This window comes from Engystomops pustulosus, chromosome 5 (assembly GCF_040894005.1).
Source record: "Engystomops pustulosus chromosome 5, aEngPut4.maternal, whole genome shotgun sequence".
Classification (NCBI taxonomy): domain Eukaryota; kingdom Metazoa; phylum Chordata; class Amphibia; order Anura; family Leptodactylidae; genus Engystomops; species Engystomops pustulosus.
Genome location: NC_092415.1, coordinates 5,928,117 through 5,948,040, shown reverse-complemented (window position 1 = coordinate 5,948,040; position 19,924 = coordinate 5,928,117). Strand labels below are relative to the sequence as shown.

Below are 19,924 nucleotides of genomic sequence, written 5' to 3'. Positions count from 1 at the left end.
TCATACAGTGCACATGTATGAGTACAGCACAGTGTATAAGTAATGGTGACATACAGTGCACATGTATGAGTACAGCACAGGGTATAAGTAATGGTGTCATACAGTGCACATGTATGAGAACAGCACAGGGTATAAGTAATGGTGACATACAGTGCACATGTATGAGTACAGCACAGTGTATAAGTAATGGTGTCATACAGTGCACATGTATGAGTACAGCACAGTGTATAAGTAATGGTGACATACAGTGCACATGTATGAGTACAGCACAGTGTATAAGTAATGGTGTCATACAGTGCACATGTATGAGTACAGCACAGTGTATAAGTAATGGTGTCATACAGTGCACATGTATGAGTGCAGCACAGTGTATAAGTAATGGTGACATACAGTGCACATGTATGAGTACAGCCCAGTGTATAAGTAATGGTGCCATACAGTGCACATGTATGAGTGCAGCACAGTGTATAAGTAATGGTGTCATGCAGTGCACATGTATGAGTGCAGCACAGTGTATAAGTAATGGTGTCATGCAGTGCACATGTATGAGTACAGCACAGTGTATAAGTAATGGTGACATACAGTGCACATGTATGAGTACAGCACAGTGTATAAGTAATGGTGACATACAGTGCACATGTATGAGTGCAGCACAGTGTATAAGTAATGGTATCATACAGTGCACATGTATGAGTACAGCACAGTGTATAAGTAATGGTGACATACAGTGCACATGTATGAGTACAGCCCAGTGTATAAGTAATGGTGCCATACAGTGCACATGTATGAGTACAGCACAGTCTATAAGTAATGGGGTCATACAGTGCACATGTATGAGAACAGCACAGGGTATAAGTAATGGTGACATACAGTGCACATGTATGAGTACAGCACAGTGTATAAGTAATGGTGACATACAGTGCACATGTATGAGTGCAGCACAGTGTATAAGTAATGGTGTCATGCAGTGCACATGTATGAGTACAGCCCAGTGTATAAGTAATGATATCATACAGTGCACATGTATGAGTACAGCACAGTGTATAAGTAATGGTGACATACAGTGCACATGTATGAGTACAGCCCAGTGTATAAGTAATGGTGCCATACAGTGCACATGTATGAGTACAGCACAGTCTATAAGTAATGGTGTCATACAGTGCACATGTATGAGTACAGCACAGTGTATAAGTAATGGTGTCATACAGTGCACATGTATGAGTACAGCACAGTGTATAAGTAATGGTGTCATACAGTGCACATGTATGAGTGCAGCACAGTCTATAAGTAATGGTGTCATACAGTGCACATGTATGAGTACAGCACAGTGTATAAGTAATGGTGCCATACAGTGCACATGTATGAGTACAGCACAGTGTATAAGTAATGGTGCCATACAGTGCACATGTATGAGTACAGCACAGTGTATAAGTAATTGTGCCATACAGTGCACATGTATGAGTACAGCACAGTGTATAAGTAATGGTGCCATACAGTGCACATGTATGAGTACAGCACAGTGTATAAGTAATTGTGCCATACAGTGCACATGTATGAGTACAGCACAGTGTATAAGTAATGGTGCCATACAGTGCACATGTATGAGTACAGCACAGTGTATAAGTAATGGTGTCATACAGTGCACATGTATGAGTACAGCACAGTGTATAAGTAATGTTGTCATACAGTGCTCATGTATGAGTACAGCACAGTGTATAAGTAATGTTGCCATACAGTGCACATGTATGAGTACAGCACAGTGTATAAGTAATGGTGCCATACAGTGCACATGTATGAGTACAGCACAGTGTATAAGTAATGGTGTCATACAGTGCACATGTATGAGTACAGCACAGTGTATAAGTAATGTTGTCATACAGTGCACATGTATGAGTACAGCACAGTGTATAAGTAATGGTGTCATACAGTGCACATGTATGAGTACAGCACAGTGTATAAGTAATGTTGTCATACAGTGCTCATGTATGAGTACAGCACAGTGTATAAGTAATGTTGTCATACAGTGCACATGTATGAGTACAGCACAGTGTATAAGTAATGGTGTCATACAGTGCACATGTATGAGTACAGCACAGTGTATAAGTAATGGTGACACACAGTGCAAATGTATGAGTACAGCACAGGGTATAAGTAATGGTGTCATACAGTGCACCTGTATGAGAACAGCACAGGGTATAAGTAATGGTGTCATACAGTGCACATGTATGAGTACAGCACAGTGATTAAGTAATTTATATGATGCAGTAGTAGTATGTAGCAATATTATTTGATGCAGTATAGTGTGTAGCTGTATTATTTCTGTATTATATGATACAATAGAAGTATGTAGCGGTATTATATGATACAATAGAAGTATGTAGCGGTATTATATGATACAATAGAAGTATGTAGCGGTATTATATGATACAATAGAAGTATGTAGCGGTATTATATGATGCAGTAGCAGTATGTAGCAGTATTATATGATGCAGTAGCAGTATGTAGCGGTATTATTTGATGTGGTATAGTGTGTAGCTGTATTTCTGTATTATATGATGCAGTAGCAGTATGTAGCTGTATTATATGACGCAGTAGCAGTATGTAGCGGTATTATATGATTCAGTAGCAGTATGTAGCGGTATTATATGATGCAGTAGCAGTATGTAGCGGTATTATATGATACAATAGAAGTATGTAGTAGTATTATATGATGCAGTAGCAGTATGTAGCGGTATTATATGATGCAGTAGCAGTATGTAGCGGTATTATATGATGCAGTAGCAGTAGGTAGCGGTATTATATGATACAATAGAAGTATGTAGCGGTATTATATGATGCAGTAGCAGTAGGTAGCGGTATTATATGATACAATAGAAGTATGTAGCGGTATTATATGATACAATAGAAGTATGTAGCGGTATTATATGATGCAGTAGCAGTAGGTAGCGGTATTATATGATACAATAGAAGTATGTAGCGGTATTATATGATGCAGTAGCAGTATGTGGCGGTATTATTTGATGCAGTAGCAGTATGTAGCAGTATTATATGATACAATAGAAGTATGTAGCGGTATTATATGATGCAGTAGCAGTATGTAGCAGTATTATATGATGCAGTAGCAGTATGTAGCGGTATTATATGATGCAGTAGCAGTATGTAGCGGTATTATTTGATGCGGTATAGTGTGTAACTGTATTATTTTACCACTGCTGCTTTGCATGTTGCTCTTTGTATAGCAGCATTATGCAGGTTGTGGTGGTATTATTGGAGCATTATGTGGTGATGCATGAAGGATTATAGGGACGGTATTACTGTAGTATAGATGATTATATATCTATAATCTGGCTCTACATATACGGCTGAGGTTCTGCACCCCCATCGGAGGACTCCCCTACATACATTTCCCCTGTGGATTATGTGCAATGCTCTGCGGTATATCATAGTGATGGCTCCAGGTCCTGGAGATTCATCATCAGTCCCGGGGTCTGGTAGTCCACAGCTGCTGCAGCGCCTCCTCATCTATTACCTTATCACATACGCCAGATTCTTTCTAGAATAATCTATGTATCCGGAAGTTTCTTCCTTCCAGTGACCTGAAGCTGCTGGTACCTGGGGGATAATCATCTCAGAGACTTCTCTCTTCTCCTTCCTCCATGTCAGTGGGGGAGGGGGGTGGGGCGCCACCTGCAGAGCGTCTCCCCTGCACCTAACCGCAGCCCATACATCACTGCACAGAGCACAGAGCACAGCTGGGATCCACAGGACCATCACTCCTCCGTCCTGAACAGCTGAGCTAGCGCTTTACTGACCGCCAAGACGTCTCCGCACTCAGGAGGAGCCGAACCCCAGCTGGGGGACGCGGGAGAAGGGAAAAGAAAGGGAAAGTGGATGAGGAGTCACTTACAGGACTGAGGAACGGCTGCAAAGGGAGGGAGGATGGATGGATAGATGATAGATAGATAGGAGATAGATAGATAGATAGATAGGAGATAGATAGATAGATAGATAGATAGATAGGAGATAGATGGATAGGAGATAGATAGATAGATAGATAGATAGGAGATAGATAGATAAATAGATAGATAGATAGAGAGATAGATATGAGATAGATAGAGAGATAGATAGAGAGATAGATAGATAGATAGATATGAGATAGATGGATAGATAGATATGAGATAGATAGAGAGATAGATAGATAGAGAGATAGATAGATAGGAGATAGATAGATAGGAGATAGATAGATAGAGAGATAGATAGGAGATAGAGAGATAGATAGATAGATATGAGATAGATAGATAGATAGGAGATAGATAGATAGATAGGAGATAGATAGATAGATAGATAGATAGGAGATAGATAGATAGATAGATATGAAATAGATAGATAGATAGATATGAGATAGATAGATAGGAGATAGATAGATAGATAGATAGGAGATAGATAGATAGATAGATAGATAGATAGATAGGAGATATATATATATTAGATAGATAATAGATAGATAGATAGATAGATAGAGATATGAGATAGATAGGAGATAGATAGGAGATAGATAGATAGATAGAGATAGGAGCTCACTGAGCTCCTGTGTAGAGCAGCTTATCCCCAGCAGCAGAGCTCAGCAGACACTACAGATACTAGTACAGATACTACAGACACCACCTGCAGCCTCTGTTTACAGTTCATGACCTTCTATTTACAAACAAACAAACAATCTGCAAAATGAGCAACTAAGAGCAGGAGAGAAGAGAAGCTAGTAGAAGCTGCAGACAGGACAGAGAAGTGCCCCGTGTAGAAGGATAGAAGAGAAGTGAGTGGAGCTGCAGACAGGACAAATAAGTGTCCCCCGTGTAGCAGGATAGAAGAGAAGTGAGTGGGAGCTGCAGACAGGACAAATAAGTGTCCCCCATGTAGAAGGAGAGAAGTGAATGGGGGGAGACAGTACAGAGAAGTGTCCCCGTGTAGCAGGATAGAAGAGAAGTGAGTGGAGCTGCAGACAGTACAGAGAAGTGTCCCCATGTAGCAGGATAGAACAGAAGTGAGTGAAGAGAAGTGTCCCCATGTAGCAGGATAGAAGAGAAGCGAGTGGAGCTGCAGACAGGACAGAGAAGTGTCCCCCGTGTAGCAGGATAGAAGAGAAGTGAGTGGGAGCTGCATACAGGACAGAGAAGTGTCCCGTGTAGCAGGGTGACCACACTGGTGTCTGAGGAGGATACTGTGCAGAATTACAGGGGTGCAGCAGGAGACCAGCACTGGGGGGTCCCCTCCAGGAGAAGCCACTGCTGAGGAGGTCACTGGGTGCAGGGTGTCACACACCTGGGTGCTGCTGTGGGGGTCATTCTCATGCTGGGTTGCAGGAGAGAAGCAGAGAGGAGCTTGTAGGAGGATCACATGTAAGTGCCCGAATCTAACATTGCGCCTTAAGTGAAGTGATAAATAAGAGGCAGGAACTCATCACAGATCCGGTGTTGCGCCGCTCTCCTCTGGCGGGTGACATTGCGCTATATTATTATTATTATTATTATTATTATGTCTCCATTTTGCTCGCTGCACATTTTCTATGGGCAGATTCCAGGTGACGCTCAGCAGAATTATGATTCCAGCTCCTGGGTGACGTCTCATCTCTGTTCTGTGTATTTCAGGAGACCCCGCGGCTGAGGAGTGGTCCCCCTGGAGTGTCTGCTCCGCCACCTGCGGGGAGGGCATGAAATCCAGGACCCGATTCTGCGTCTCCTCCTCGTACAGTACACATTGTAGCGGACCCCTGAAGGAGCACAAGCCCTGCAACAACTCAGCCGTGTGTCCAGGTAGGGGGGCAGAAACTATTACTCTCTGTTATCAGCCACTACACCCCGGGGAGAGGAGACTGTACAGGGGGATACAATCTATTACTCTCTGTTATCAGCCATTACACCCCCGGGGGAGGAGACTGTACAGGGGGGATACAATCTATTACTCTCTGTTATCAGCCATTACATCCCGGGGAGAGGAGACTGTACAGGGGGGGGGGATACAATCTATTACTCTCTGTTATCAGCCATTACACCCCGGGGAGAGGAGACTGTACAGGGGGGATACAATCTATTACTCTCTGTTATCAGCCATTACATCCCGGGGAGAGGAGACTGTACAGGGGGGAAGAAACTATCACTCTCTGTTATCAGCCATTACATCCCGGGGAGAGGAGACTGTACAGGGGGGGATACAATCTATTACTCTCTGTTATCAGCCATTACACCCCGGGGAGAGGAGACTGTACAGGGGGGGATACAATCTATTACTCTCTGTTATCAGCCATTACATCCCGGGGAGAGGAGACTGTACAGGGGGATACAATCTATTACTCTCTGTTATCAGCCATTACATCCCGGGGAGAGGAGACTGTACAGGGGGGGATACAATCTATTACTCTCTGTTATCAGCCATTACATCCCGGGGAGAGGAGACTGTACAGGGGGGATACAATCTATTACTCTCTGTTATCAGCCATTACACCCCGGGGAGAGGAGACTGTACAGGGGGGATACAATCTATTACTCTCTGTTATCAGCCATTACATCCCGGGGAGAGGAGACTGTACAGGGGGGATACAATCTATTACTCTCTGTTATCAGCCATTACATCCCGGGGAGAGGAGACTGTACAGGGGGGATACAATCTATTACTCTCTGTTATCAGCCATTACACCCCGGGGAGAGGAGACTGTACAGGGGGATACAATCTATTACTCTCTGTTATCAGCCATTACATCCCGGGGAGAGGAGACTGTACAGGGGGGGATACAATCTATTACTCTCTGTTATCAGCCATTACATCCCGGGGAGAGGAGACTGTACAGGGGGGGATACAATCTATTACTCTCTGTTATCAGCCATTACACCCCGGGGAGAGGAGACTGTACAGGGGGGATACAATCTATTACTCTCTGTTATCAGCCATTACACCCCGGGGAGAGGAGACTGTACAGGGGGGGATACAATCTATTACTCTCTGTTATCAGCCATTACATCCAGGGGAGAGGAGACTGTACAGGGAGGATACAATCTATTACTCTCTGTTATCAGCCATTACATCCCGGGGAGAGAAGACAGTACAGGGGGGAATACAATCTATTACTCTCTGTTATCAGCCATTACATCCCGGGGAGAGGAGACTGTACAGGGGGATACAATCTATTACTCTCTGTTATCAGCCATTACATCCCGGGGAGAGGAGACTGTACAGGGGGGGGGATACAATCTATTACTCTCTGTTATCAGCCATTACACCCCGGGGAGAGGAGACATTACAGGTGGGGATACAATCTATTACTCTCTGTTATCAGCCATTACATCCCGGGGAGAGGAGACTGTACAGGGGGATACAATCTATTACTCTCTGTTATCAGCCATTACACCCTGGGGGGAGGAGACTGTACAGGGGGAATACAATCTATTACTCTCTGTTATCAGCCATTACACCCCGGGGAGAGGAGACTTTACAGGGGGGATACAATCTATTACTCTCTGTTATCAGCCATTACATCCCGGGGAGAGGAGACTGTACAGGGGGGGATACAATCTTTTACTCTCTGTTATCAGCCATTAAATCCCGGGGAGAGGAGACTGTACAGGGGGGATACAATCTATTACTCTCTGTTATCAGCCATTACATCCCGGGGAGAGGAGACTGTACAGGGGGATACAATCTATTACTCTCTGTTATCAGCCATTACATCCCGGGGAGAGGAGATTGTACAGGGGGGATACAATCTATTACTCTCTGTTATCAGCCATTACATCCCGGGGAGAGGAGACTGTACAGGGGGGATACAATCTATTACTCTCTGTTATCAGCCATTACATCCCGGGGAGAGGAGACTGTACAGGGGGGATACAATCTATTACTCTCTGTTATCAGCCATTACATCCCGGGGAGAGGAGACTGTACAGGGGGGGATACAATCTATTACTCTCTGTTATCAGCCATTACACCCCGGGGAGAGGAGACTGTACTGGGGGGGGGGGATACAATCTATTACTCTCTGTTATCAGCCATTACACCCCGGGGAGAGAAGACTGTACAGGAGGTATACAATCTATTACTCTCTGTTATCAGCCATTACACCCCGGGGAGAGGAGACTGTACAGGGGGATACAATCTATTACTCTCTGTTATTAGTCCTTACACCCCGGGGAGAGGAGACTGTACAGGGGGGGATACAATCTATTACTCTCTGTTATCAGCCATTACATCCCGGGGAGAGGAGACTGTACAGGGGGGGATACAATCTATTACTCTCTGTTATCAGCCATTACACCCCGGGGAGAGGAGACTGTACAGGGGGGATACAATCTATTACTCTCTGTTATCAGCCATTACACCCCGGGGAGAGGAGACTGTACAGGGGGATACAATCTATTACTCTCTGTTATCAGCCATTACACCCCGGGAGAGAAGACTGTACAGGAGGTATACAATCTATTACTCTCTGTTATCAGCCATTACACCCCGGGGAGAGGAGACTGTACAGGGGGATACAATCTATTACTCTCTGTTATCAGCCATTACATCCCGGGGAGAGGAGACTGTACAGGGGGGATACAATCTATTACTCTCTGTTATCAGCCATTACATCCCGGGGAGAGGAGACTGTACAGGGGGGATACAATCTATTACTCTCTGTTATCAGCCATTACACCCCGGGGAGAGGAGATTGTACAGGGGGATACAATCTATTACTCTCTGTTATCAGCCATTACATCCCGGGGAGAGGAGACTGTACAGGGGGGATACAATCTATTACTCTCTGTTATCAGCCATTACACCCCGGGGAGAGGAGACTGTACAGGGGAGGATACAATCTATTACTCTCTGTTATCAGCCATTACACCCCGGGGAGAGGAGACTGTACAGGGGGATACAATCTATTACTCTCTGTTATCAGCCATTACATCCCGGGGAGAGGAGACTGTACAGGGGGGATACAATCTATTACTCTCTGTTATCAGCCATTACATCCCGGGGAGAGGAGACTGTACAGGAGGATACAATCTATTACTCTCTGTTATCAGCCATTACCTTCCCGGAGAGAGGAGACTATACAGGGGGATACAATCTATTGCTCTCTGTTATCAGCCATTACATCCCGGGGAGAGGAGACTGTACAGGGGGGATACAATCTATTGCTCTCTGTTATCAGCCATAGCACCCCGGGGAGAGGAGACTGTACAGGGGAGGATACAATCTATTACTCTCTGTTATCAGCCATTACACCCCGGGGAGAGGAGACTGTACAGGGGGGGGATACAATCTATTACTCTCTGTTATCAGCCATTACATCCCGGGGAGAGGAGACTGTACAGGGGGGATACAATCTATTACTCTCTGTTATCAGCCATTACATCCCGGGGAGAGGAGACTGTACAGGGGGGGATACAATCTATTACTCTCTGTTATCAGCCATTACACCCCGGGGAGAGGAGACTGTACTGGGGGGGGGGGGGGGATACAATCTATTACTCTCTGTTATCAGCCATTTCTGGGGCAGTTCTCCATTCTATTCTGGAGACTCTTTTCCGCCCTTTGAACCCCATTCATTGCAGCTGCCATAAAGTGAACCCCTCGCTACAGCCCATAGCTGCATCGGAGCTTTGGCTCGTTACAATGTATCAGTCAGTCATCGAAAACAAATGAAAATCTTCACTCGATGATAATGAGATGGATCCGGTGCCAAGACTGAGCAAAAGACTGACAAGACGGGAAACGTAATGAACGGTGACCTTGAACGCTCCAATTCCATCTTGGATCCTGGGTGACGGCAGATCTCACCGGAGACTTATAAAAGGGATGTTAATTCAGGTGGCGATCCATCACACGTGTGTATGTAAGGGCTCACACTGACCTTCACTCCACATCAGAACAACACTATGTACCGTACAGAGGCAGCAAGGTGACTCTGGTGATGTCATCCCACCCCTTCTAAAAGCTGCAAGTTTATATTGATCCTTAAAGGGGAAGTCTGATGTAGACTCTGGCCCTCCGGTGATCAGACTTTAAAGGGTCTACCCATCGGTGTATTACACTACATGGGTAGCTGGAAGCTTTTATAAAGGATGGTGTAATACTCCATTTATCCTCTGGGGGTGCTGTATAGTGAGTGGATATTTGCTGTGGAGTTTCTCCATAGATTAGAGCTAATTACATCACATTATACAGGAACTGCCTCATAGATCAAAAGTGATCGACGTGATCCTACCCTACAGTGACCACTACTGGTCAGGCGCAGTATTACACCCTGACCAATTAGATGAATGTAATGCATGGATGGGCTTAGTCTATACTTAGTTACACTCCTTCAGGGTCATACAGGGGGTTCTGAGCTGGGGTAATGTAGAACAGTAGAATGGGGCACATGGACAGGAGGGGTCGCCCTGACACTCCTTTTACATTTGGAAATGATTTGTATCCCCTTCTAGAAAAGTCATGTGTCAGTGATGGTTTGTATTGTGATGATCCTCACCCAGCTTTCCCAGGCTTCTGCATCAGTACATCTGCTCAGTTCTGTCCCGGCTCTATCTGTGTCCTGACTTCAGGACGTACAATCATGGATTTATAGTATTTCTGGGAAAAGTAACATTTCAGAAAATGTTACATTTTGTTACATAAAATGAGCCAAACGCCTTATTAGGGATGTATTGTGAACTGTAAGCTCCTGAGCCAAGGAGAAGACAAACTATATACTGTTTTATACTATATAGTCCCCACTCATAGATCTATATCATGATATTTCCTCCAGTCTCCAGCGCCCCCTATGGGCCGGTTATGTAACTGCGCTGCTACTATTATTATACTCTGTTGTAGAGGTTGTAGGATGCGTCAGCCATACACGGACGCCCTGCGCCCTTCCCATGACTCCCATAGAGGTGACGTAAGGAAACTTAGTAATTCCTACTAACCTTGATGGGAATTTCCACAACGTCCGAGCTCCTCAGAGGGAAGGAGATGAATTATTCTCATGTTGGATGCAAATACCTGAGATGGGAACATACAGAACACTGCAGCACTAAACCTTAGGGGAGGTCCTATGTACTATTCACAGGATAAGGGTTAATGATCTGACCTGTAGAGGTCCCAATAGTCATGGAGCCCCCCCCCCCCCCCCACTTAATGGAGCAACAGGTTGGGGGTTCCCCGGACACTCTGTTCAATGTCTATGAGACTGTCAGAAATAGCAATGTGTGACGCAATATACAGGACTCTCTTAGAGTATAAATTTGGAAATGATGGCTGCTGGGACCCCCACCAATCAGAAGGGTGTCCCCCATCCTATAAAAATAGGAAACATTTGTTGCTACATTGTATTTAAGTTACTCTGTGTTACTGATATGTACAGAAGTAGCAATGTAAATTAGATTATATTAGTACAGGGGGGGGCAATTACTAATTTGGGTGCACGTAACGTGCTATAATTTTTCATTTCATTTTTTGGCACAAGGGATTAATGATTTGGTGCAAAAACCAAAAGTTAGTTACTGTCTCCGCATTCATGAAGGGGAAATAGAACCCCCTGGACCTTCTTTTAGCTGCTGTACTCGTGCGCCAAAAATTGTGCCACAAAAACGTAAAAAAATAAAAAGTGTTGAAAAACTGTTGGATTAAAAACAGTTCACTTCATGAACTGAATGAATACAGCACAAGGGGGGGATGGAATTACTCCAGATTTCAGTTTGAATTGACATAGCGATAATAAATGACCCCCAATGCATCTGGGGAGGGATTTCATTGGACGGATTTTCTTTACTCCCTGTGGTCATCAGTGGAAGCATCCAAAAGATTGTGGATCTGGGGGAGAAGCTGCTCCCTGGTCCTGCGACCTGTGGTGATGACATTTGGGGTGCACATACTTTTCCCCATAGATATGATTAGTTTTGCAGTGAATAGACGTCTCCTCCATAGTTTTGCAGCCATCACTGTCCTCCCCATTGACTCGGCTCTTCCGTATCCTCCCGTCTGCCCCGGTGACCTCCTCCTGATTGCTTTGGCTGAGGGGTCACTTATCTCCTGTATTCAGCCCACTGATGGTTATCTTATCACAATGGGGCAGCGTGTGCCTCATGCCTCGTGTGGTCATCAGCCTATTGTCCCCCCACTGCTCTGAGGCCATTGATCCTATGTGGTGATAATTACATTATTAGTCTCTAATCCTCCATAGATTAACCCTTGGTCTCTCCTTACACAGTATCTTATCAGTCATTAGAAATAGACAGTTCCCTCACTTTGTATTCTACTGTTTTATGTATCAGGATATAATAATAATAATAATAATAATAATAATAATAATAATAAATTAAACATTATACATAATATTAATAAAAATACAAATCTTGTCCTTAGAAGGTCTTAAAATTTGGTAATTCCAACCTCAGATAAAGAACAATGCACAACCGGGTCCATATTTATTACCATCCTTTCCACTTCCATGGGAGATAAGTAAGTAGCATCCAGGTGCTGATTGGCCAATGATGCTCAGCCAGGGTGACCACCTCTATAACAGCAGAAGTTCGGACAGATGCTGGCCTGCAGTACTGAGATCTGTGTTATAAAAATGCAATGTCTGCATCACCCTCTATCTGTGGTGTGCGGCTGAGGAGGGGGGATTGTGTGAACGCGGGTTTAGGCTTGCAGTGCTTTCTGAACTGATTAGCACAATACCCACCTCCTGTAGCATTAAAGGGAACCTGTCACCAGGAGACACATTTTTAGCGCTCCCCCAGTCCCCACAGAGCATAGTACATACACTGCCAAAGTGTTTTTGTATAAAAAAAATTGGTTTTACAGAAAAAAAGATGTTATATTGTACCTTTCATTAGCATCTGCTGTGTGACTAGGCAGTTGCCTTTTGGGAGGGGCCGGAAAGGAGCAGTTCCCCCCCACCCTTGGGAAACAGCTTCTCCATGTGACTTTTTCAAATATATGAAAACACCCATCACTGGGCTTGGCGACGCCCCCTGCTCCTCTACAACCAATCCCGAGTGTGGGGAGTTATTCATATATTTGTAAAGGTCACATGTTTCCCAAGGGTGGGGGGGGGACTGCTCCTTTCCAGTCACTCCCATTGGGCAACTGCCTAGTCACACAGCAGATGCTAATGAAAGGTACAATATAACAGATCTTTTTTTCTGTAAAACCTATTTTTATACAAAAACACTTTGGCAGTGTATGTACTATGCTCTGTGGGGACTGGGGGAGTGCTAAAAATGGCTCTCCTGGTGACAGGTTCCCTTTAACTCTGGTTCATCATTGGTTAAGCCTTTGTGATTGACAGGCAACTCACTTGCCTCCTGTGTTGTCTGGATCTGATTTCTGGCCCAATCACCTTTGAGGCCGCGGCTCTGAGACACATAAGACTTCTGCCCATCCTTACTAGGGTGCTGGTTATACAGTTCTTCTTAGATCCATGGTCCATAGAACTTGTGACTCTGATCATTGTTACAGGTATCGTGACCTTTGCCTTTTGTTCAGACTATTTTATTCAGATAACTATGCAGGGGAGGAGACTGTACAGATAACTGTGCAGGGGAGGAGACTGTACATATAATTATGCAGGGGAGGAGACTGTACAGATAACTTTGCAGGGGTGGGGAATGTATAGATAACTATGCAGGGGAGTAGACTGTACAGATAATTATGCAGGGTAGGCGACTGTACAGATAACTATGCAGGGGAGGAGACTGTACAGATAACTATGCAGGGGAGGAGACTGTACAGATAACTATGCAGGGGAGGAGACTGTACCGATAACTATGCAGGGGAGGAGACTGTACATACAACTATGCAGGGGAGGAGACTGTACAGATAACTATGCAGGGGAGGAGACTGTACAGATAACTATGCAGGGGAGGAGACTGTACAGATAACTATGCAGGGGAGGAGACTGTACAGATAACTGTGCAGGGGAGGAGACTGTACAGATAACTATGCAGGGGATGAAACTGTAGCGATAACTATGCAGGGGATGAAACTGTAGCGATAACTATGCAGGGGTGGGGAATGTATAGATAACTATACAGAGGAAGAGACTGTACATACAACTACGCAGGGGAGGCGACTGTACAAATAACTATGCAGGGGAGGAGACTGTACAGATAACTATGCAGGGGAGGAGACTGTACAGATAACTATGCAGGGGAGGAGACTGTACAGATAACTATGCAGGGGAGGCGACTGTACAAATAACTATGCAGGGGAGGAGACTGTACAGATAACTATGCAGGGGAGGCGACTGTACAAATAACTATGCAGGGGAGGAGACTGTACAGATAACTATGCAGGGGAGGAGACTGTACAGATAACTATGCAGGGGAGGAGACTGTACAGACAACTATGCAGGGGGGGAGACTGTACTGATAACTATGCAGGGGAGGAGACTGTACTGATAACTATGCAGGGGAGGAGACTGTACACATAGCGATGGTAGTGCTAACACCTACTACACACTGAGATGAAAGAGAGAGAGATAATATTCTACATTCTTGCATATCTAATGGGCTAATATTAGCTCCTAATTTTTTATTTTTTTAACCAAGGAAATTTTATTGGACACTTTTTTTTTGTTTTTGTTTCAGGGTTGAGTTTGTATCTTATATATAGACATGTAGTTTGTGCTTATTGTTATGTCTTCATTTAATTTGCTGATTTACTCATCTAATTTAGTAATAATTAGTATTCATTTATTTTGTATATGATTCTACGCTTATTTATTCAGTTGACATGTTGTTTTATTATATAACTTTTTATTTTTTTACAGTAATACGTTTTTTTCCTTACTCTCACGTTGCCCGTACAGTGCAGGGAGCAGAGCCGCCCTTATCCGTGTCCCCGGCGACTCGGCAGACATTATTTCATCTCCAGTTCTCCTCTCACGCTGGGGAACATTGCACAAGTTATTTGTGGCTTATATTAAATTCTGAATTCCTCTAGAAGTTTATAATTACGGAGCATGGCGGTATTTTACATTAAGTTGTAAGCACTAAATATGTGAATATTTGATGAGGCTTTCAATTACGTCTCACGGCTACACCTTCCCGGGGAACAATGTTATTACTGGTATATATTTACATAGTAATTCCAAAAAGGAAGGGTTGTCATGGTGACACTTGTAGCTGGAGAAGGATGCCCACTGCCTGGCATGGAGGACGGATAAGATGAGGCGGGAAGAGGGGAGGTACCACCACCTGCATGGAGGGTGCAGAGGCTGAGGTGTGGAGAAGGATGCCCACTGCCTGGCATGAAGGACATAGAGGCTAAGGGGGTGGGGGTGCCCACTGTGATAATGGAGGAAGAGAGGCAAAGGGGGTGCCCACTGGAGAGGCTAAGGGTGCCCACTGCCTGCATGGAGGGTGCAGAGGCTGAGATGTGGAGAAGGTGCCCACTGCCTGCATGGAGGGTGCAGAGGCTGAGATGTGGAGAAGGTGCCCACTGCCTGCATGGAGGGTGCAGAGGCTGAGGTGTGGAGAAGGTGCCCACTGCCTGCATGGAGGGTGCAGAGGCTGAGATGTGGAGAAGGTGCCCACTGCCTGCATGGAGGGTGCAGAGGCTGAGATGTGGAGAAGGTGCCCACTACCTGCATGGGGGTGCAGAGGCTGAGATGTGGAGAAGGTGCCCACTGCCTGGCATGGAGGATATAGAGGCTAAGGAGGTGGGGGTGCCCACTGCGATAATGGAGGAAGAGAGGCAAAGGGGGTGCCCACTGGAGAGGCTAAGGGTGTCCACTACCTGCATGGAGGGTGCAGAGGCCGGGATGTGGAGAAGTTGGCCACTGCCTGGCATGGAGGACATAGAGGCTAAGGAGGTGGGGGTTCCCACTGTGATAATGGAGGAAAAGAGGCAAAGGGGGTGCCCACTGGAGAGGCTAAGGGTGTTCACTGCCTGCATGGAGGGTGCAGAGGCTGAGATGTGGAGAAGGTGCCCACTGCCTGGCATGGAGGACATAGAGGCTAAGGGAAATGCCCACTGGCTGCATGTAGGGTAAAGAGGTTAAGGAGATAGGGGGTGCCCACTGCTTGCATGTAGGATGGAGAGATTAAGGAGATAGGGGGTGCCCACTGCCTCCATGTAGGGTGGAGAGTATATCCACTGCCTACATGGCTGGTGCAGTAGCTGAGGTGTCTGATACTATGTAGCTTTATGTCTGGATCAAGAGACATGTGGGGGATAAAGTCACAGAAAATGAGACAAGATTCATTGGGATGACGATGGGATGACAGGAACCAATATATTAGATACCTAGAGGGTTTAGCAAGGGTGCCCACTGCACTTATTTACCTTTGTGTTTATATATTACATTTTTATCTTTATATTATTCATAAATAATTTTAGTTTATTTTGTGTTTAAAATACATTCATCCACTATCCACAGGGGCAGAGTGTCCCTGCTTCTGGCTCCAGTTCCTGTGTTTGCCAATTATTAAACATCTGATCGGATTGGATACAGCCCATCAAGTATTAAAGGCTAATCCTAGAGATGAGTCATCAATAGTGACTTCCTTTAGTTAATTGCCAATATATTGAATCCTGATACCGTATGAATGTATAATTTATGTAATACAAAAAATGTTGCTGATATTTATTGTGCCCGCATTCTCCACCATATTGTGCCCGCATTCTCCATCATATTGTGCCCGCATTCTCCACCATATTGTGCCCACATCTCACAGGGATTAAGGGGATAGAAGCAGCTGGAAGTTGTGTGAGGTTACAGTAAGTACAAATATTTTGGGATTCCATATCACATGACATCTCATACCTCACGACCCTGTGTTACAATGTATCTTCTGTGTCCCCACAGTGCACGGTACGTGGGATGAGTGGTCACCATGGAGTCTCTGCTCATCGACCTGTGGAAGGGGCTTCAGGGACCGAACCCGAACCTGCAGCCCACCTCAATACGGGGGAGAACAATGCAAAGGACCAGATAAACAGAATAAGTTCTGTAACATCGCCTTGTGTCCAGGTGACTAGAGCAACACTTCCATGGATTTCCCCTGCTATGCAGATGTAGCAGAGTTGAGTGTGTCCTGGGCTCATATGGTCCAATATAGAAAGAGTGAGGTTTTTTTGTGTAGCCCAGACTGTTATATGTAGCAGAGCAAGATTTGTCTACTATAATAGATCTCAGTTTTTTGGGTGTGTAACAGCTAATCAGATGAAGTGACTTCGCTGCCGTATCTGACAGATGTAAAAAGCTGATGTCACGTCTAGCGGAGACCAGATAGACAGATCTAATAACGCTGAATGTCTCGGTGATGTAGCACGTCTGAGTTTGTCATATAAGGCAGAGCTCAGTGGTGCAGATGAAGCAGTGCTGGTTTTGTCATGTTTAGCCATATTCTGATGAAGTGGGTCCAACAAAAACTCAACCAACTTAAATGGGTCACATGTAGCAGAGTCAGAAATGTGCGGAAGTTACAGCCAGGGGATTGGTCACAATGTGACAGGTGGAAAGCAATTTCCTCAGGTGAAGGAGAGGCGAGGGCGTTTCAGTTGAGTTGAGTTGAGTTTGTCACCTAAGCAAAAAAGTACATTTTACAGATGTAGTGGAGCTGAGTTTGCCTTTGGTACAATGTGATGTTCCTGTGAGTAAGATTGTAGCATTACTGATAATGGTCCTAGTAGTGCAGGAGCCATCCAGTCCTTACTGACTCATTCAGCTCTGCTACACGGTGAGGTGGTAACTGCTGATGTCTCCCGCCAGTTGACGGTCACTGGAATGAGTGGTCCAGCTGGAGCGTCTGCTCCGCCACTTGTGCTAACGGGACGCAGAGGAGGATCCGGGAGTGTAACGGGCCGTCGTACGGAGGCTTGGAGTGCCAGGGCGTCTGGTCCGACTCTAGAGACTGCTTTCTCACCCAGTGTCCAGGTAAGAGTTAAAAAGCCCAAAAACGAAGATCCATATGAAAACGATAGATCATAGAACCAACACCTTCATAGGGAAAGCGGAGGGACACAAATAATTACTATATGTAGGGGGATGGATATCCAGTGCACACACCCAGTACCAGACCATCGAGATAAAGATACAGACCCCAGACCAGATCTTCCTGTATACAGACCCCAGATCACTCTATATACAGACCCCAGACCAGATCTTCCTGTATACAGACCCCAGATCACTCTATATACAGACCCCAGACCACTCTCTATACAGACCCCAGATCACTCTATATGCAGACCCCAGATCACTCTATATACAGACCCCAGATCACTCTATATACAGACCCCAGATCACTCTATATACAGACCCCAGATCACTCTATATACAGACCCCAGACCAGATCTTCCTGTATACAGACCCCAGATCACTCTATATACAGACCCCAGACCAGATCTTCCTGTATACAGACCCCAGATCACCTTATATACAGACCCCAGACCAGATCTTCCTGTATACAGACCCCAGATCACTCTATATACAGACCCCAGACCAGATCTTCCTGTATACAGACCCCAGATCACCCTATATACAGACCCCAGATCACTCTATATACAGACCCCAGATCACTCTATATACAGACCCCTGATCACTCTATATACAGACCCCAGACCAGATCTTCCTGTATACAGACCCCAGATCACTCTATATACAGACCCCAGACCAGATCTTCCTATATACAGACCTTAGATCACTCTATATACAGACCCCAGACCAGATCTTCCTATATACAGACCTTAGATCACTCTATATACAGAGCCCAGACCAGATACTCCTGTATACAGACCACAGAACAGATCTTCCTATATACAGACCCCAGACCAGATCTTCCTATATACAGACCCCAGATCACTCTATATACAGACCTCAGACCAGATCTTCCTATATACAGACCCCGGATCACTCTATATACAGACCTCAGACCAGATCTTCCTATATACAGACCCTATATCACACTATATACAGATGTCAAACCAGATCTTCTTGTATACAGACCCCAGATCACTCTATATACAGACCCCAGACCAGATCTTCCTGTATACAGACCCCAGATCATCCTGTATACAGACCCCAGACCAGATCACTCTATATACAGACCCCATACCACATCTTCCTGTATGCAGACCCCAGACCAGATCTTCCTGTATACAGACCCCAGACCAGATCACTCTATATACAGACCCCATACCACATCTTCCTGTATGCAGACCCCAGACCAACTCTTTCTGTATAAAGACCCCAGATCACTCTATATACAGACCCCAGATCACACTATATACAGACCCCAAACCAGATCTTTCTGTATACAGACCCAGACCAGATCCCCAGAGCCCATACTTGATACCTTTTGGTTTAGACCTAGGATCTTCCTTTCTGTAAATCCCACAGCAAATCTGTATTTATACCCCAAAACCCTAATTTGAACCCCTGTATCCAGACCCCAGACCCCTCCCTGATGTGGTGTGTATAGAGGATGAATAGTGGGGGATGTGGTCCTGCACCAGGTCCCTGCACTCTCAGCTGCTACATTGGAGTTTCCCACCAGAGAGCCGACGTCTTGTAACATTGTAACGAGGGATTTTAGTTGCAACTTTGGTCGTTATTTGATTATAAAATTTAATTCAGAATTATTATAATAATCAGTGAAGGATCCGGAGTGATGATGGTTTTCTATCCCTTCTAGTTGATGGAATTTGGGAGCAGTGGGGGCCGTGGGGGGGCTGCAGCAGCACCTGTGATGGAGGGGTGCAGAAGAGGGAGCGCAGGTGCCACGGACCCTTCAACGATGGAGAACCCTGCGCCGGCCAATCAGAGGAGAGCAAACCGTGTAACGAGAAGAAGTGTCCAGGTAATAGCATAACCCACGCTGAGATACAGACAGTATCACACAGCATAGGATCAGATACACCGCTCAGCAGTCAGTATCACACAGGATAGGATTAGATACAC

General features: G+C 45.2%; 1 protein-coding gene across 6 annotated transcripts in view; it reads left to right on the top strand.

The window, feature by feature from the left end:
- Positions 1–19,924, top strand: part of ADGRB1 (adhesion G protein-coupled receptor B1) — a 460,553-nt gene that overhangs the window by 242,464 nt on the left and 198,165 nt on the right. For all 6 annotated transcript variants that reach the window (XM_072151085.1, XM_072151084.1, XM_072151082.1 and 3 more), the window contains exons 5-8: positions 5,646–5,810; positions 16,832–16,996; positions 17,738–17,902; positions 19,659–19,823. In XM_072151085.1, coding sequence (XP_072007186.1) covers positions 5,646–5,810; positions 16,832–16,996; positions 17,738–17,902; positions 19,659–19,823 — 660 coding nt within the window. The remainder of the gene's footprint in view (positions 1–5,645; positions 5,811–16,831; positions 16,997–17,737; positions 17,903–19,658; positions 19,824–19,924) is intronic.